General features: G+C 41.3%; 2 protein-coding genes across 5 annotated transcripts in view; both read left to right on the forward strand.

The window, feature by feature from the left end:
- LOC116947001 (uncharacterized) overlaps nt 1-12254 on the forward strand; it is a 47022-nt gene extending 34768 nt beyond the window's left edge. For all 4 annotated transcript variants that reach the window (XM_076070192.1, XM_076070191.1, XM_076070193.1 and 1 more), the window contains 10 exons: nt 35-163; nt 478-606; nt 1784-1927; nt 2132-2248; nt 2985-3075; nt 7910-8193; nt 8513-8761; nt 9680-9928; nt 10751-10999; nt 11823-12254. In XM_076070192.1, the coding sequence (XP_075926307.1) occupies nt 35-163; nt 478-606; nt 1784-1927; nt 2132-2248; nt 2985-3075; nt 7910-8193; nt 8513-8761; nt 9680-9928; nt 10751-10999; nt 11823-12139 (1958 nt within the window). In that variant the 3' untranslated portion in view covers nt 12140-12254. The remainder of the gene's footprint in view (nt 1-34; nt 164-477; nt 607-1783; nt 1928-2131; nt 2249-2984; nt 3076-7909; nt 8194-8512; nt 8762-9679; nt 9929-10750; nt 11000-11822) is intronic.
- Nucleotides 12255-12607: 353 nt separating this feature from the next.
- On the forward strand, nt 12608-19517 carry LOC142929277 (uncharacterized). Its single transcript, XM_076070203.1, has 7 exons — nt 12608-13142; nt 13965-14213; nt 15035-15283; nt 16106-16354; nt 17176-17424; nt 18247-18495; nt 19102-19517. The coding sequence occupies exons 1-7, from the start codon at nt 12845-12847 to the stop codon at nt 19275-19277; spliced, it is 1719 nt and encodes a 572-aa protein (XP_075926318.1). The 5' UTR covers nt 12608-12844; the 3' UTR covers nt 19278-19517.
- Nucleotides 19518-19549: the final 32 nt, after the last annotated feature.

Genomic DNA, 19549 nt, shown 5'->3' on the forward strand with positions numbered 1-19549 from the left:
CGATTGTGATGTGCATTGTTTATATTTCGACCAGATGTTGATGAGTGCAAGAAAAACCAACCGTGTGACGCGAACACGATGGTGTGCAGCAACACGATAGGATCGTACACATGTCTGTGCAAGGCGGGATACCAATTTGATAGCACAGCTCGCATCTGTACTGGTAAGTCTTTTGCCAGCGGGTTTGTTATCAACGCAATATGTCTTTGCAGTATAAACCTAATCATATACTGTGTAGTGTTCTTACCACTACAAAGAGCTGCAAGAACGTATGTTCTTCTGAAGGAAGAGATAAAGATACTGGGCTAACATCTCGTTAAGAACAATGACATCGTTCAATTTAAAATGACTGACAAGATACAGTATTTCTCGAGGCATCGCGAGAGCTTTTGTAGTCTCTCAAATGCGTGTGCACATTTGCAATCACACATCGGTATGCTAATTACAAAGCCACGTACATTTTGCTAATGTTTCTAGACACAGACGAGTGCGTCGTTTCATCATTAAACAACTGCTCGAGGACGACAGGGCTCTGCCAAAATTTCGATGGAAGTTTCACGTGCCAGTGCAAGGCTGGCTACACAGGAGACGGAGTCACGTGCACAGGTAAGCTTTGCTTCCACGTGGTGGGTGTCCCCCAGTGTCGAGGTGCCGTGATTCTCTGGTTAGAAAAAGTTTCGTATTTTCCCAGTTTTATTTCAATTAGTGCGATCGAAATAACTTCATGAGATTATTTATTCCAAACTCTTGCAGACCAGTGCATTGGAAGCTGACATCGCGGAGACACTTTTGAGATACGCGCACATTACCTCGTTAGTCCAAGCTAGGGAGTGCTTGCGACATATCCCCAATATATATTTTTTATTTATTTTAAGAGCTGATTTTTCTTTCAACCATTAAAAGTTTTACTAATTGAACATGCATTCGTTTGTGACCCAGCTGAAAGCATTAACTCACTATAGACATTCCAAGCACTTATAAAAATAAACTTGTATGCTCGTGGTGCTTATTGTTCTTGTTGTCTTGCACAATCTGACTTTAATTGAAATAGCAAAAAGTGGGAACGAATAACATGTAAACGTAAAGGTGCCGGCCCTGCTATTACGCCACTGCTGGTAGAGAGGTCTCCACTAGAGGGAGCTCTAGAGAGCCTCTCGAAGTGGCCTACTCTTCCACACTAGGCCGATGTGTTGTAAGTGGTGGGAATAAGTATAAAATGTGTCTTGAAATGTTAATAAAGCATACAATAGATACACTCAGATTATACATTTATTTTTAAGAGGCCCAAGAGTCGTGCCTTTTTTATGAGCCTTATAATATCTTGACTGTTAATAATAACCATTATACAAAAAATGCATGGATGCAGTGCCATGCAATTATTTTGTTTCTTGAGTTTTGCCAAGCATACTGTCCGCGCAGGTATAGCAATGGAAAGGAAGCGATGCTTCTGGATGTTTAAAATGTTCAAATTTGAGTATAGTAAAGTCAAGTATAGCTTCTTATGTTATCACTGTAATGCAAGGCTATCGCAAAGACAGGGGGTAATGTTGCTATGTATATTTCCCAATGAGTAATTTGCAGGTACATTTTCAGCATTGAGATGTTTGGTATAATCTGGCAGTAGGGGCGGTGTTGCTTTGTGATTTTACCCCAATTAAGTTGTACAAAAAGAAAGTTTTTGGTTAGAATGTTCCTAATCACTGTGCAGTAACGAAGCTCCCACAAGACCACTTGTAATTCAACTTTTGCATATTAACATATGTTCTCTTGCGATGCACCACAGATATCGATGAGTGTAACCCACCGGCAAATGCAACGCAGCCCTGCAAAGGCCCTGTCGGAGTGAGATGTAACAACACCATTGGCCACTACACATGCAGCTGTCCCTTCGGATACTACTTGGACAGTGATGGAACCACATGCAAAGGTTTGACAATTATCATTTGTATTTAATTGCGCAGAAGCATCGCTGTTTACTTACTAGAATTGTTTGTATGAGGGGAAATCAATTTGAGTGTGTCTCAATGTTAATTCTGCACTGAGGCGACCGATGTCTTGGCATGGCATTTGTTATGGAAAAGCTACCTTAAGGATTTGTATGGCCACGATGATGCTCATTGTGTTTGTCCAGATGTTGATGAATGCATCAGAGGACTCCACAACTGCACCCAGAACTGCACGAACATCGAAGGAGGCTTCACCTGCAGCTGCTTTGCCCGTTTCAGCTCTGTGAATGGGACTTGTAAACGTAAGTTTCATTTGTCTACATCCTTTGTACATGTGGCTTATGTATATACTCTATGGCCTAATTCTATATCTCTGAAGCTAAGCAGGTTTGAGCCTAGATAGTGCTTATATGGGTGACCAACCAAGCATGGTTAAGTGTCATAGGCTGTGTGGTTACGTTGGGTGCAGCAGAGGCAATGCAGCCCTATAAATGTTTATACCATACTTTAATGCTTCCCACTGTCACAACCTGTACTGATTCAGTGTTTAGAGCCCGTGCTACAATCTTGGTTGCCCAGTTTTAATCCCTTGTAATGTGCACCAGTTTGGCAAGTCATATCTGTACATGACCTGGGCCTTCCCAAGGTTGACTCGGCCTAAAATGAATATCTGGCACGCTGTGCGAGCATCAGCACTAGGGATCAACGATTCTAGACGTCTTCCAATTTACATGGCTTAATGGAGATCATTGCCTTTGTGCATATCTACAGGATACAAGTTGTAGGTATTTGTCACTTGAAGCTTCGTGCTTCCTACAGTGATGGGAGTGTATGTTATAGCATAATTACGTGTGTGTGTTGTACATAGCTATAGCAATGCAACTCCTGTCTTGCATAACTAAACACATTTAGAGTGATATCAATAACTGTATTAATAATTAACTGAAGGGATCACTGGTTTGAAATGTACAAACATCTATGGTACCATAATATGCAATTTTGCACGTGAAATAAATTTTACTTTTATTTATTTTTCAGAAAACCAAACTTGTGTGACGGACGTTTGCAATGGAACTGGAGATTGTTACATTGATGAAACAACTCTCCCAGGATGTTCCTGCAATTCTGGGTATGAATAATTGATCGTTCTAGGGTTGTTTCCAAACCAATTGATATTTGCAGCATACTCAATATAGTGTGTCTAAGTACATAGCAATGTTTCATATCCACAAGGATATATTACACACCAGCACTAGACATTTGCTTGAAAAGGTGGCCATGTGGCTATGGAGTCAGAACATTGAGCTCAGCACTGCTGAGATTCTGGGATTGGTTCTAGGTTGCCAAGAACTATGGTTAAATTGGGTTTTCAACCATGAACTAAAGTGATGTAATGCTTTCAGCTGGGTCACAAACGAATGCATGTTATATGCTTAGTTCTTTCGGTAAAGTCACGTTGAAGGGAAACAATGAAATAATAATATATATAAAACAATAAAACATTCTCACGACGTTTCGACCATAACACAAACGGTCGTCATCAGGTGTGTCGGTTTGCATAAATTTATTTATTTTTAAACGGTGTATTTATTTATTTATAAAAAATGTTACCACCATGCGCAGCAATTTGGCAGTTTATTTAGAAGGACTAGTCCATCTATGTTCTGAAAAGAGGAGGGGGGAGACGAAAAATTTAATGTATGCTGTCTGAAAGCCACTGTAAGCGTGAACAATCAATTAAGACCTGAAATGGTTTATCAAATCTTTCCAATGATTGCTAAGCCAGAATCCATCTTCTCGGTTGAAATTGTCTCTGTGCTTGTATATGTGGATAGCCTCATGAACGAATCTCTCATGGTAGCCAGATGGCTTACAAAGAACCTCTGTCTTGGAAAAGTCAATGTCATGTGAGCCTACTGAATTATAACAATGATCTGCCACGGCCGAGGTGTTGGTCCTACCGTGTTTAAGGTCTGCTTTGTGTTCACGAATGCGGTCTGAGACATGGCGTTTGGTTTCTCCAATGTAACTACTACCACAGAGGCAACTTAGTTTGTAGACACCAGGGTATTGTATGTCCGGAATCACATCTTTTACAGACGGAACCAGATCACGGATTTTATGTAATGTGTTGAAACGGACCTGGATCTTGTGTTTATTCAAGATTTTGGAGATCTTTTTTGTGATCCCCGCAATGTAGGGCAAAGTGAGGTACCCCCCCTGGTGAGACACTGGTTAAACAGTGTCTCACCAGGGGGGGTAGCTCAGTGTTTAGTCCTTGATGAACCAAGTCTTCAATGATTGCGATGGTGTCAGGTACAGGAACCTTGGTGAATAAGGAAACTACATCAAAACTGACAAGCAGGTCGTCTGGGGACAGGGAAATACCCTTGATTGTCGATACCAGGTGAGTAGAATTTTGTACCGCAGAGGTGTTTTTTCCAGTGAAAGGACGCAGGATTTCAGACAAAAAACGAGCCAGTTTGTAGGTGGGGTAGTTTATAGTAGAGACGATGGGACGAAGAGGTGTATCTACTTTATGTATTTTTGGTAAGCCATATAATCTTGGTGGCCTGGCAGCAGAAGGTTTCAACGAAAACTGTTTAGATTGATCAATTAATGCGGTTGAATCAGAAATTATTTTGTTGGTTTGTGTGACGAGGCTGTTGGTGGGATCTCTTTTTATTTTTGTATAACTACCATCGTCGAGTAATTCTTTAATTTTTTTGTTGTATTCTATTTTATCCATGATAACAGTAGCATTGCCCTTGTCAGCTGAGAGGACTACAATATCAGCCGTCTTTTTTAATTTATATAATTCAAAACGCTCATCTTTGCTGAGGTTGCTAGCTGGCATCTTAGCGTTTTTGAGGGTTGCAGTGATTTCAGATCTTGCTACGTCTGCAGCGATGTGACCCAGGCCCCTGAGAGCAACGTCTACTTGGGCAATTATATCATTAACTGGTATGTGTTTAGGTGTGACTGCAAAGTTTAGACCTTTAGCTAAAACGGATTTCAGACCATCGGAAATAGAACTGTTACTGCGATTCATTACGACTTTGTTAACGTCTAACTTTTTGGTGTGTGGGTCCGGTCTTTTGTTGAAGAGGAGGTTAAATTTGGAAATCAGGTTGTCCTTACATTTGGTCGACATAGTAGCAGCTGAAGAGGCAGTCATATTGTCTACATGTTCCCAATCCGATGTGGACATTGTTGCCGTCAATGATAAGTGTGATTTGTAGAGTGTCTTGTCTAACTGATCTAGTTCGGTGCGTATAAGTCTGATTTTTTCTGAGATAAGAGCTAAGCTAGTTTTTAAAAGAATTCGTTTCGCATTAGAAGACGTTACAGCAGCAGAGGTCAGTGTAAATGCGATTGGTATTACCCCAGAGTCGCGGCATCTCTTCAACCACATTAATTGATCAATCTAAACAGTTTTTCGTTGAAACCTTCTGCTGCCAGGCCACCAAGATTATACGGCTTACCAAAAATACATAAAGTAGATACACCCCTTCGTCCCATCGTCTCTACTATCAACTCCCCCACCTACAAACTGGCTCGTTTTTTGTCTGAAATCCTGCGTCCTTTCACTGGAAAAACCACCTCTGCGGTACAAAATTCTACTCACCTGGTATCGACAATCAAGGGTATTTCCCTGTCCCCAGACGACCTGCTTGTCAGTTTTGATGTAGTTTCCTTATTCACCAAGGTTCCTGTACCTGACACCATCGCAATCAATGAAGACTTGGTTCATCAAGGACTAAACACTGAGGTACCCCCCCTGGTGAGACACTGTTTAACCAATACATACTTCACTTGGAATGGAACTTTCTACAAACAAACTGAGGGCACCCCAATGGGCTCCCCCCTATCTCCGGTTATAGCTAACATTTTCATGGAGAAATTTGAGACTGACGCCATCCAGACTGCCACTCTGCGCCCAACCTTATGGAAGAGGTACGTGGATGACACTTTTGTCATCTGGCCACATGGCCGGCCTGCTCTAGACCAATTCTTCGACCACATCAATTCCATACACCCAGCCATCAGATTTACCATGGAAGTCGAAAAAGATGGCAAGCTACCTTTTTTGGATGTCCTAATTAAAAAGAGACCTGATGGTTCAATGAGCCACTCTGTCTACAGGAAAGCTACCCATACGGATGCTTATCTGAAACCGGATTCCCACCACCATCCATCACAGAAGAATTCTGTCATCAAGACTCTGTATCATAGAGCCCAATGCATATCCGACCAGGAACACATAGGCAGTGAACTCAAGCACGTACACCAAGCTCTTAAGGCTAATGGTTACTCCGACTAAACAATCCGCAAAGCTATCACTCAAACCATGAAGAAGGACCCTCTTGAGGAGCCTTTCAAAACCATCACTTTACCCTACATTGCGGGGATCACAAAAAAGATCTCCAAAATCTTGAATAAACACAAGATCCAGGTCCGTTTCAACACATTACATAAAATCCGTGATCTGGTTCCGTCTGTAAAAGATGTGATTCCGGACATACAATACCCTGGTGTCTACAAACTAAGTTGCCTCTGTGGTAGTAGTTACATTGGAGAAACCAAACGCCATGTCTCAGACCGCATTCGTGAACACAAAGCAGACCTTAAACACGGTAGGACCAACACCTCGGCCGTGGCAGATCATTGTTATAATTCAGTAGGCTCACATGACATTGACTTTTCCAAGACAGAGGTTCTTTGTAAGCCATCTGGCTACCATGAGAGATTCGTTCATGAGGCTATCCACATATACAAGCACAGAGACAATTTCAACCGAGAAGATGGATTCTGGCTTAGCAATCATTGGAAAGATTTGATAAACCATTTCAGGTCTTAATTGATTGTTCACGCTTACAGTGGCTTTCAGACAGCATACATTAAATTTTTCGTCTCCCCCCTCCTCTTTTCAGAACATAGATGGACTAGTCCTTCTAAATAAACTGCCAAATCGCTGCGCGTGGCGGTAACATTTTTTATAAATAAATACACCGTTTAAAAATAAATAAATTTATGCAAACCGACACACCTGATGACGACCGTTTGTGTTATGGTCGAAACGTCGTGAGAATTTTTTTATTGTTTTATATATTTTATTATTTCCCTTCAACGTGACTTTACCGAAAGAACTAAGAATATGAATTACTGCAGTCACGAAAGCTTTAAATCAGAATGCATGTTAAATTAGTTTATTTTTTAATGGATGAAAGAAAGATCGGCTCTTAACATAAATAAGGATATTGGTTTGACTGCCATGCGGGACATGTGTGGATATGTATCAAGCACTCCCTAGCTTGGACAAAAGAGGTCATGTGCATGTATCTCAAAAGTGGTTATGTGATGTCAGCCTCTGATGCGCTGGTCTACAAGAGTTTGGAATAGTCTCATGAGGTTATTTCGATCGCACTATAGGTGAAACAAAACTGGGAAAAGACGAAACCTTTTCTAACAAGAACATTTCTGGAATTGTAACATTACATTGTAGACTTGTAACTTACAATTGGATTAATAGTGTAATCGGCTATGTAATCACAAGACAAGAAACAATACTCTAAAGTCCTTTATAATGTTGGCGGTTCATCTTGTCTATGCAAACCCATTTCCTCTCGTGGACAAAGTAACTTAGCATGATTAGTTGCAAAATATTTTTTCTTTCTCAACCTTGTAAAGTCTAAAAGTACTTTACTTATTCAGTTTGTTATGGTAAACTTTGATATAAATAACTTCACATTTTAAAGTCTGTTTAATCAGAGTAATAATACAGCTTGTGTAAAATAAAAGGTCATGGGACCACAACTCAGGACTGCAATTGATGTTAAAAGCATTTATATTTACGTGCTTCTCGGTGCTGTGGAAAATTAGTATACGTTGTCCACTTCAAGTAATTGATTTGCGTTTCGTATCAGTTTCAAGGAGTGCAATTGTTAACTTTATTTCATCAGGTACACCCTCAATGGCACGAGCAAAACGCAATGCATCAATATTGATGAGTGCAGCTTACCCATGGCTGATGGACAGACACCTTGCGACTCCATATACGGGACATGCACTGACACAATCGGCAGCTTCAAGTGTGGATGTGTGGCTGGGTACGCGGCCGTAAGCGACAGCCGGACCTGCCAAGACGTGGACGAGTGTCAGAGCGGAATCTATAACTGCACTCAATATTCCACGTGTCATAACTTAGACGGAAATTATACCTGCATCTGCAACAGTGGATATGTCCGTAAGTGTCTTAGTGGCTATTTCTATAGTACCTGAATGAATTTCCCATGCAAAGATCTATATGAATTTTCCTGATAATAGGGATTCTACACATTAATTGTACAGGCTAGTACAACATAAAAACACCAACAAAATTGCCATGTGTCTACTTCCCATCATCCATTTTTTGTCTCAAATGTATAGAAATTTCAACTTTCATAGGAATCAGCCCACGGTATTCCCACTCAGAGTGTATATTAATTTGAGTTCAAGCATGTAAACGCACAATGTATTCATCAATGTTTCTTATTCAAATCTTTCTCCCCACTCCCAACCACCAGAATCTGGAGAGACGTGCATAGATGTTGATGAGTGTGAAAAAGCAGGTAGTGCTCTCTGTGGTCATGGAGCCTACTGTGCTAACACATTGGGTTCATACGCATGCAGGTGTCTTGTGGGATACGTAGGCAATGGCACTGTCTGCCTGGATGTGGATGAGTGTCTGCTCCCCAGCAACAACTGCAGTGCCAATTCAACCTGCACAAACACCCCAGGCTCCTACCAATGCCAGTGTGATGCTGGTTTCCAAAGTAAGTTGAATCGTGTTGATTTGCTCTGTGTGATTTTCACGGTTTTGGTATGCGTCAAAGTAATCTAGGCTCATCCTACAGTAACATGGCTGGCAGGGCGACACAGTCAAAACACCTGCACGCCACAGCAAGAAAGGCCTTAGTGTGATTCCCAACCCGTACGCCTTTCTGTCTCTTCCTCTTCTGCATGGGGCTTCCTCCAGGCTCAGCGGTTTTCTTCCACGGCAAAAACAAACACACAAATACATAACTGGTAGAGGCCAAACATCCCAATGCTGAAAATGAACATACAAATTACTAATTTGGGCTTATACTTAACAACATTACTCCCTACTCTGAAAAATTAGCAGGACCCTCCAGTTATGTCTTGCGACTCAGCGAGGCTTTTCTGAGCAGGCAAGCATAATAATACAGTAGTTTTTTGTAAAAAAAAATTGTTCTACGTGACTTTACCGAAAGCCCCAAATAATATAATAATACAATTATCAATACATACAAATATCTCAAGATGAATTGTCACACGACAATCTAATGGTACAATTCTGGGTATGATGGTAAGTGTGGTGTATATTTATATTGAGCTTATATTACGTAATTTTCCAATTAAAATCCATACGACTTCCTTCATAATGTATTCAAAGTGATTTGTTTCTCGGGATTATACACATTACTCATACGAGGTATGGAAAAATAAAAATACAATACACAAACAAAATATCCCACACGTCCACTTTTCATATTCCATTTCTATAGCCTCAAATTTATACAGATATCAGCCCAGCACTGTTCCCGCCCAGGCTATGTAGTATTTTTTTCAATGATACAAATTAAGAAAATGTAGTTTTTTGGGTTCCAGTGGTGAAATACGTATCTAATTTTTTTCAACTTATTCAAATCTCCCTCCCTCCCACGCACCAGAAACTGGAGAGATGTGCACAGATGTAGATGAGTGTCTGAAATTTGGCAGTGCGGCCTGTGGGCAAGGAGCCTACTGTGTCAACACGGTGGGTTCATACAATTGCCCGTGTCTTGCGGGATACATAGGCAATGGCACTGTCTGCCTGGATGTGGATGAGTGTCTGCTCCCCAGCAACAACTGCAGTGCCAATTCAACCTGCAAGAACACGCCAGGCTCCTTCCAATGCCAGTGTGATGCTGGTTTCCAAAGTAAGTTGAACCAGGTGGATTTCCTCTGCGTGATTTTCATGGTTTTGGTATGCGTCAATGTAATCTAGGCTCATCCTACAATAACATGGCTGGAAGGGTGGCACAGTAAAAACACTTGCACGCCACAGCAAGAAAGGCCTTGGTGTGATTCCCAACTTGGACACCTCTCTGTGTGTCTCTCCCTCTTCTGCATGGGGCTTCCTCCAGGCTCAGCGGTTTTCTTCCACAGCAAAAACAAATACATAACTGGTATTGGCCAAACATCCTAATGCTGAAAATGTACCTGCAAATTACTTATTGGGAAATATACATAGCAACATTACCCCCTGCTCTGAAAGCTTAGCAGAACCCTTCTAATGAAGAGTTCTGCAACTCGGTGAGGCTTTTCTGAGCAGGCGAGCATAATAATACAATCATCAATACATAAAATAAGTCTCTTGATGAATTGTCACAGTCAATTCTGGGTATGATGGTCAGTGTGGTGTATATTTATATTGAGTTTATATTACGTAATTTACCGTATAAGGGTCCACGTGATTTCCATTATAATATATTCAGAGTTATTTCTTGCTCGGGATTATCCAAATTACTCATACGAGCTAGGGAAAAATAAAAATACAGCACACCAAAAAAATCCGACATGTCCACTTCTCATATTTCATTTCTATGGCCTCAAATTTATATGGATATCAGGCATATAAATTCGTGTAGAATTTTTTTTCCAATGATACAAATTAAGTAAATGTTGTGTTTTGGGTTCCAGTGGTGAAATATGTATCTGATTTTGTTAATCTTATTCAAATGTGTTCCCCCCTCCCTCAGAAACTGGAGAGAAATGCGTAGATGTGAATGAGTGTCAAACATCTGGCAGTGCGGCCTGTGGGCCAGGAGCCTACTGTGTCAACACGGTGGGTTCATACAATTGCCCGTGTCTTGCGGGATACATAGGCAATGGCACTGTCTGCCTGGATGTGGATGAGTGTCTGCTCCCCAGCAACAACTGCAGTGCCAATTCAACCTGCAAGAACACGCCAGGCTCCTTCCAATGCCAGTGTGATGCTGGTTTCCAAAGTAAGTTGAAGCATGTGGATTTCCTCTGCGTGATTTTCATGGTTTTGGTATGCGTCAATGTAATCTATGCTCATCCTACAATAACATGGCTGGAAGGGTGGCACAGTAAAAACACTTGCACGCCACAGCAAGAAAGGCCTTGGTGTGATGCCCAACTTGGACACCTCTCTGTGTGTCTCTCCCTCTTCTGCATGGGGCTTCCTCCAGGCTCAGCGGTTTTCTTCCACAGCAAAAACAAACATACATAACTGGTATTGGCCAAACATCCTAATGCTGAAAATGTACCTGCAAATTACTCATTGGGAAATATACATAGCAACATTACCCCCTGCTCTGAAAGCTTAGCAGAACCCTTCTAATGAAGAGTTCTGCAACTCGGTGAGGCTTTTCTGAGCAGGCGAGCATAATAATACAATCATCAATACATAAAATAAGTCTCTTGATGAATTGTCACAGTCAATTCTGGGTATGATGGTCAGTGTGGTGTATATTTATATTGAGTTTATATTACGTTATTTACCATATAACGGTCCACGTGATTTCCATTATAATATATTCAGAGTTATTTCTTGCTCGGGATTATCCAAATTACTCATACGAGCTAGGGAAAAATAAAGATACAGCACACCAAAAAAATCCGACATGTTCACTTCTCATATTTCATTTCTATGGCCTCAAATTTATATGGATATCAGGCATATAAATTCGTGTAGAAATTTTTTTCCAATGATACAAATTAAGTAAATGTTGTGTTTTGGGTTCCAGTGGTGAAATATGTATCTGATTTTTTAATCTTATTCAAATGTGTTCCCCCCTCCCTCAGAAACTGGAGAGAAATGCGTAGATGTGAATGAGTGTCAAACATCTGGCAGTGCGGCCTGTGGGCCAGGAGCCTACTGTGTCAACACGGTGGGTTCATACAATTGCCCGTGTCTTGCGGGATACATAGGCAATGGCACTCTCTGCCTGGATGTGGATGAGTGTCTGCTCCCCAGCAACAACTGCAGTGCCAATTCAACCTGCAAAAACACACCAGGCTCCTTCCAATGCCAGTGTGATGCTGGTTTCCAAAGTAAGTTGAACCACGTGGATTTCCTCTGCGTGATTTTCATGGTTTTGGTATGCGTCAATGTAATCTAGGCTCATCCTACAATAACATGGCTGGAAGGGTGGCACAGTAAAAACACTTGCACGCCACAGCAAGAAAGGCCTTGGTGTGATTCCCAACTTGGGCACCTCTCTGTGTGTCTCTCCCTCTTCTGCATGGGGCTTCCTCCAGGCTCAGTGGATTTCTTCCACAGCAAAAACAAACAAATACGTAACTGGTATTGGCCAAACATCCTAATGCTGAAAATGTACCTGCAAATCACTCATTGGGAAATATACATAGCAACATTACTCCCTGCTCTGAAAGCTTAGCAGAACCCTTCCAATGAAGAGTTCTGCAACTCGGTGAGGCTTTTCTGAGCAGGCGAGCATAATAATACAATTATCAATACATAAAATAAGTCTCGTGATGAATTGTCAGTCAATTCTGGGTATGATGGTCAGTGTGGTGTATATTTATATTGAGTTTATATTACGTTATTTACCGTATAACGGTCCACGTGATTTCCATTATAATGTATTATGAGTTATTTGTTGCTCGGGATTATACAAATTACTCATACGAGCTAGGGAAAAATAAAAATACAGTACACCAAAAACATCCGACATGTCCACTTCTCATATTTCATTTCTATGGCCTCAAATTCATATGGATATCAGCCATATAAATTCGTGTCGTATTTTTTTCCAATTATACAAATTAAGTAAATGTTGTGTTTTGGGTTCCAGTGGTGAAATATGTATCCGATTTTGTTATCTTATTCAAATGTGTTCCCCCCTCCCTCAGAAACTGGAGAGAAATGCGTAGATGTGAATGAGTGTCAAACATCTGGCAGTGCGGCCTGTGGGCCAGGTGCCTACTGTGTCAACACGGTGGGTTCATACAATTGCCTGTGTCTTGCGGGATACATAGGCAATGGCACTGTCTGCCTGGATGTGGATGAGTGTCTGCTCCCCAGCAACAACTGCAGTGCCAATTCAACCTGCAAGAACACGCCAGGCTCCTTCCAATGCCAGTGTGATGCTGGTTTCCAAAGTAAGTTGAACCACGTGGATTTCCTCTGCGTGATTTTCATGGTTTTGGTATGCGTCAATGTAATCTAGGCTCATCCTACAATAACATGGCTGGAAGGGTGGCACAGTAAAAACACTTGCACGCCACAGCAAGAAAGGCCTTGGTGTGATTCCCAACTTGGGCACCTCTCTGTGTGTCTCTCCCTCTTCTGCATGGGGCTTCCTCCAGGCTCAGTGGATTTCTTCCACAGCAAAAACAAACAAATACGTAACTGGTATTGGCCAAACATCCTAATGCTGAAAATGTACCTGCAAATCACTCATTGGGAAATATACATAGCAACATTACTCCCTGCTCTGAAAGCTTAGCAGAACCCTTCCAATGAAGAGTTCTGCAACTCGGTGAGGCTTTTCTGAGCAGGCGAGCATAATAATACAATTATCAATACATAAAATAAGTCTCGTGATGAATTGTCAGTCAATTCTGGGTATGATGGTCAGTGTGGTGTATATTTATATTGAGTTTATATTACGTTATTTACCGTATAACGGTCCACGTGATTTCCATTATAATGTATTATGAGTTATTTGTTGCTCGGGATTATACAAATTACTCATACGAGCTAGGGAAAAATAAAAATACAGTACACCAAAAACATCCGACATGTCCACTTCTCATATTTCATTTCTATGGCCTCAAATTCATATGGATATCAGCCATATAAATTCGTGTCGTATTTTTTTCCAATTATACAAATTAAGTAAATGTTGTGTTTTGGGTTCCAGTGGTGAAATATGTATCCGATTTTGTTATCTTATTCAAATGTGTTCCCCCCTCCCTCAGAAACTGGAGAGAAATGCGTAGATGTGAATGAGTGTCAAACATCTGGCAGTGCGGCCTGTGGGCCAGGTGCCTACTGTATCAACACGGTGGGTTCATACAATTGCCTGTGTCTTGCGGGATACATAGGCAATGGCACTGTCTGCCTGGATGTGGATGAGTGTCTGCTCCCCAGCAACAACTGCAGTGCCAATTCAACCTGCAAGAACACGCCAGGCTCCTTCCAATGCCAGTGTGATGCTGGTTTCCAAAGTAAGTTGAAGCATGTGGATTTCCTCTGCGTGATTTTCATGGTTTTGGTATGCGTCAATGTAATCTAGGCTCATCCTACAATAACATGGCTGGAAGGGTGGCACAGTAAAAACACTTGCACGCCACAGCAAGAAAGGCCTTGGTGTGATGCCCAACTTGGACACCTCTCTGTGTGTCTCTCCCTCTTCTGCATGGGGCTTCCTCCAGGCTCAGCGGTTTTCTTCCACAGCAAAAACAAACAAATACATAACTGGTATTGGCCAAACATCCTAATGCTGAAAATGTACCTGCAAATTACTCATTGGGAAATATACATAGCAACATTACCCCCTGCTCTGAAAGCTTAGCAGAACCCTTCTAATGAAGAGTTCTGCGACTCGGTGAGGCTTTTCTGAGCAGGCGAGCATAATAATACAATCAATACATAAAATAAGTCTCTTGATGAATTGTCACAGTCAATTCTGGGTATGATGGTCAGTGTGGTGTATATTTATATTGAGTTTATATTACATAATTTACCGTATAAGGGTCCACGTGATTTCCATTATAATATATTCAGAGTTATTTCTTGCTCGGGATTATCCAAATTACTCATACGAGCTAGGGAAAAATGAAGATACAGCACACCAAAAAAATCCGACATGTCCACTTCTCATATTTCATTTCTATGGCCTCAAATTTATATGGATATCAGCCATATAAATTCGTGTCGTATTTTTTTCCAATTATACAAATTAAGTAAATGTTGTGTTTTGGGTTCCAGTGGTGAAATATGTATCTGATTTTGTTATCTTATTCAAATGTGTTCCCCCCTCCCTCAGAAACTGGAGAGAAATGCGTAGATGTGAATGAGTGTCATACATCTGGCAGTGCGGCCTGTGGGCCAGGTGCCTACTGTGTCAACACGGTGGGTTCATACAATTGCCTGTGTCTTGCGGGATACATAGGCAATGGCACTGTCTGCCTGGATGTGGATGAGTGTCTGCTCCCCAGCAACAACTGCAGTGCCAATTCAACCTGCAAGAACACGCCAGGCTCCTTCCAATGCCAGTGTGATGCTGGTTTCCAAAGTAAGTTGAACCACGTGGATTTCCTCTGCGTGATTTTCATGGTTTTGGTATGCGTCAATGTAATCTAGGCTCATCCTACAATAACATGGCTGGAAGGGTGGCACAGTAAAAACACTTGCACGCCACAGCAAGAAAGGCCTTGGTGTGATTCCCAACTTGGGCACCTCTCTGTGTGTCTCTCCCTCTTCTGCATGGGGCTTCCTCCAGGCTCAGTGGATTTCTTCCACAGCAAAAACAAACAAATACGTAACTGGTATTGGCCAAACATCCTAATGCTGAAAATGTACCTGCAAATCACTCATTGGGAAATATACATAGCAACATTACTCCCTGCTCTGAAAGCTTAGCAGAACCCTTCCAATGAAGAGTTCTGCAACTCGGTGAGGCTTTTCTGAGCAGGCGAGCATAATAATACAATTATCAATACATAAAATAAGTCTCGTGATGAATTGTCAGTCAATTCTGGGTATGATGGTCAGTGTGGTGTATATTTATATTGAGTTTATATTACGTTATTTACCGTATAACGGTCCACGTGATTTCCATTATAATGTATTATGAGTTATTTGTTGCTCGGGATTATACAAATTACTCATACGAGCTAGGGAAAAATAAAAATACAGTACACCAAAAACATCCGACATGTCCACTTCTCATATTTCATTTCTATGGCCTCAAATTCATATGGATATCAGCCATATAAATTCGTGTCGTATTTTTTTCCAATTATACAAATTAAGTAAATGTTGTGTTTTGGGTTCCAGTGGTGAAATATGTATCCGATTTTGTTATCTTATTCAAATGTGTTCCCCCCTCCCTCAGAAACTGGAGAGAAATGCGTAGATGTGAATGAGTGTCAAACATCTGGCAGTGCGGCCTGTGGGCCAGGTGCCTACTGTATCAACACGGTGGGTTCATACAATTGCCTGTGTCTTGCGGGATACATAGGCAATGGCACTGTCTGCCTGGATGTGGATGAGTGTCTGCTCCCCAGCAACAACTGCAGTGCCAATTCAACCTGCAAGAACACGCCAGGCTCCTTCCAATGCCAGTGTGATGCTGGTTTCCAAAGTAAGTTGAAGCATGTGGATTTCCTCTGCGTGATTTTCATGGTTTTGGTATGCGTCAATGTAATCTAGGCTCATCCTACAATAACATGGCTGGAAGGGTGGCACAGTAAAAACACTTGCACGCCACAGCAAGAAAGGCCTTGGTGTGATGCCCAACTTGGACACCTCTCTGTGTGTCTCTCCCTCTTCTGCATGGGGCTTCCTCCAGGCTCAGCGGTTTTCTTCCACAGCAAAAACAAACAAATACATAACTGGTATTGGCCAAACATCCTAATGCTGAAAATGTACCTGCAAATTACTCATTGGGAAATATACATAGCAACATTACCCCCTGCTCTGAAAGCTTAGCAGAACCCTTCTAATGAAGAGTTCTGCGACTCGGTGAGGCTTTTCTGAGCAGGCGAGCATAATAATACAATCAATACATAAAATAAGTCTCTTGATGAATTGTCACAGTCAATTCTGGGTATGATGGTCAGTGTGGTGTATATTTATATTGAGTTTATATTACATAATTTACCGTATAAGGGTCCACGTGATTTCCATTATAATATATTCAGAGTTATTTCTTGCTCGGGATTATCCAAATTACTCATACGAGCTAGGGAAAAATGAAGATACAGCACACCAAAAAAATCCGACATGTCCACTTCTCATATTTCATTTCTATGGCCTCAAATTTATATGGATATCAGCCATATAAATTCGTGTCGTATTTTTTTCCAATTATACAAATTAAGTAAATGTTGTGTTTTGGGTTCCAGTGGTGAAATATGTATCTGATTTTGTTATCTTATTCAAATGTGTTCCCCCCTCCCTCAGAAACTGGAGAGAAATGCGTAGATGTGAATGAGTGTCATACATCTGGCAGTGCGGCCTGTGGGCCAGGTGCCTACTGTGTCAACACGGTGGGTTCATACAATTGCCTGTGTCTTGCGGGATACATAGGCAATGGCACTGTCTGCCTGGATGTGGATGAGTGTCTGCTCCCCAGCAACAACTGCAGTGCCAATTCAACCTGCAAGAACACGCCAGGCTCCTTCCAATGCCAGTGTGATGCTGGTTTCCAAAGTAAGTTGAAGCATGTGGATTTCCTCTGCGTGATTTTCATGGTTTTGGTATGCGTCAATGTAATCTAGGCTCATCCTACAATAACATGGCTGGAAGGGTGGCACAGTAAAAACACTTGCACGCCACAGCAAGAAAAACCTTGGTGTGATGCCCAACTTGGACACCTCTCTGTGTGTCTCTCCCTCTTCTGCATGGGGCTTCCTCCAGGCTCAGCGGTTTTCTTCCACAGCAAAAACAAACAAATACATAACTGGTATTGGCCAAACATCCTAATGCTGAAAATGTACCTGCAAATCACTCATTGGGAAATATACATAGCAACATTACTCCCTGCTCTGAAAGCTTAGCAGAACCCTTCCAATGAAGAGTTCTGCAACTCGGTGAGGCTTTTCTGAGCAGGCGAGCATAATAATACAATTATCAATACATAAAATAAGTCTCGTGATGAATTGTCAGTCAATTCTGGGTATGATGGTCAGTGTGGTGTATATTTATATTGAGTTTATATTACGTTATTTACCATATAACGGTCCACGTGATTTCCATTATAATGTATTATGAGTTATTTGTTGCTCGGGATTATACAAATTACTCATACGAGCTAGGGAAAAATAAAAATACAGTACACCAAAAAAATCCGACATGTCCACTTCTCATATTTCATTTCTATGGCCTTAAATTCATATGGATATCAGCCATATAAATTCGTGTCGTATTTTTTTCCAATTATACAAATTAAGTAAATGTTGTGTTTTGGGTTCCAGTGGTGAAATATGTATCTGATTTTGTTATCTTATTCAAATGTGTTCCCCCCTCCCTCAGAAACTGGAGAGAAATGCGTAGATGTGAATGAGTGTCAAACATTTGGCAGTGCGGCCTGTGGGCCAGGTGCCTACTGTGTCAACACGGTGGGTTCATACAATTGCCTGTGTCTTGCGGGATACATAGGCAATGGCACTGTCTGCCTGGATGTGGATGAGTGTCTGCTCCCCAGCAACAACTGCAGTGCCAATTCAACCTGCAAGAACACGCCAGGCTCCTTCCAATGCCAGTGTGATGCTGGTTTCCAAAGTAAGTTGAAGCACGTGGATTTCCTCTGTGAGATGTTTCACGATTGTTTTGGTATTCATGCCAAGGTAATGTAGGATCATGCTACAGTTCAAGGTAACATTTCACATAACAGTATAATGGCTAAGAGCTGTAAAGGGATACATGTTAGCTCCTCCAAACCCATATTGGGGAGATAGCATTTTTAGTCTGATATTTTTGTACTCAATGGTCTACAGGCTTTTATTAGGAGGGATCTGCTTTGGAATATCGTGGCAAAGTAACTTTTTATACTTTTAAATGGAAGTGGCCAGATAAAACCCACACATATGGGGCAATAGAAAGCAGCATTTTGGCATGAATATTTCAGTTTATGAAATGTTTTCACCTAATAATGTGCAGGATGAAGGTTCCGCTGCTCAGAATATAGAGCTCGTATTGAAATATGTAAAATAGAAAAAATATTTCAGTAGTATTTTTTTCAAATAACAAACCAATAAAGCAACATTTTAATCGATATAGGAAGTTAAACGAACCAAAAAAAGTAGTGTAAACTCAATACAAAATAATGTTTTTGTTATCGTTTACACTGCGTATATGTAAAACGTTACGTTAAATGATTTCCCTTAGGTAATGCTACTGTGTGCGAGGACATCAACGAGTGTGGGAGAGTCCCAGCTGTGTGTGGCTTGGGAACGGTTTGTGAGAACACAGTGGGGTCATACCGCTGCCCCTGCGCTCCAGGATATCAACGCAACACAAGTAAATGCTCCATTGCCATCCTGCGCTGTGCAGAGTATCCATAACAGTGGGATTTGTTTCAAGCCAGTCTGTTTGTGTTCTTTTTTTCTGGCCACACAATATTGAAAACAAGCTTTCTGTATACATTTACATATGTACCATGTAGGCAACTACTACGTGGGTTTTCGTAGTTGCGCTGTGTAACTTCAGAGCTTTACTGCAAAAGAATCGTGAAAAAAACTACGTCCGACAAGTATATTCCTGACAGTTTTTTTTTATAAACCACAGAGAGCTTCAGTGATCTTTGGCAGGTCCATGACAGAAGCATTTGAAGTAA

The sequence above is a fragment of the Petromyzon marinus genome, chromosome 28, assembly GCF_048934315.1.
Source record: "Petromyzon marinus isolate PM22_M1 ecotype Great Lakes invasive population chromosome 28, UKy_Petmar_22M1.pri1.0, whole genome shotgun sequence".
In the NCBI taxonomy this organism is placed as follows: domain Eukaryota; kingdom Metazoa; phylum Chordata; class Hyperoartia; order Petromyzontiformes; family Petromyzontidae; genus Petromyzon; species Petromyzon marinus.

What these genes read in the sequence shown, in the direction of transcription:
- LOC142929277 (XM_076070203.1), top strand. Translation starts at nt 12,845, where the DNA reads ATGTATCCGATTTTGTTATCTTATTCAAATGTGTTCCCCCCTCCCTCA. An exon ending in GTGTGATGCTGGTTTCCAAA is followed by an intron (nt 13,143 to 13,964) that starts GTAAGTTGAACC and finishes CCCCTCCCTCAG; the next exon opens with AAACTGGAGAGAAATGCGTA. An exon ending in GTGTGATGCTGGTTTCCAAA is followed by an intron (nt 17,425 to 18,246) that starts GTAAGTTGAAGC and finishes CCCCTCCCTCAG; the next exon opens with AAACTGGAGAGAAATGCGTA.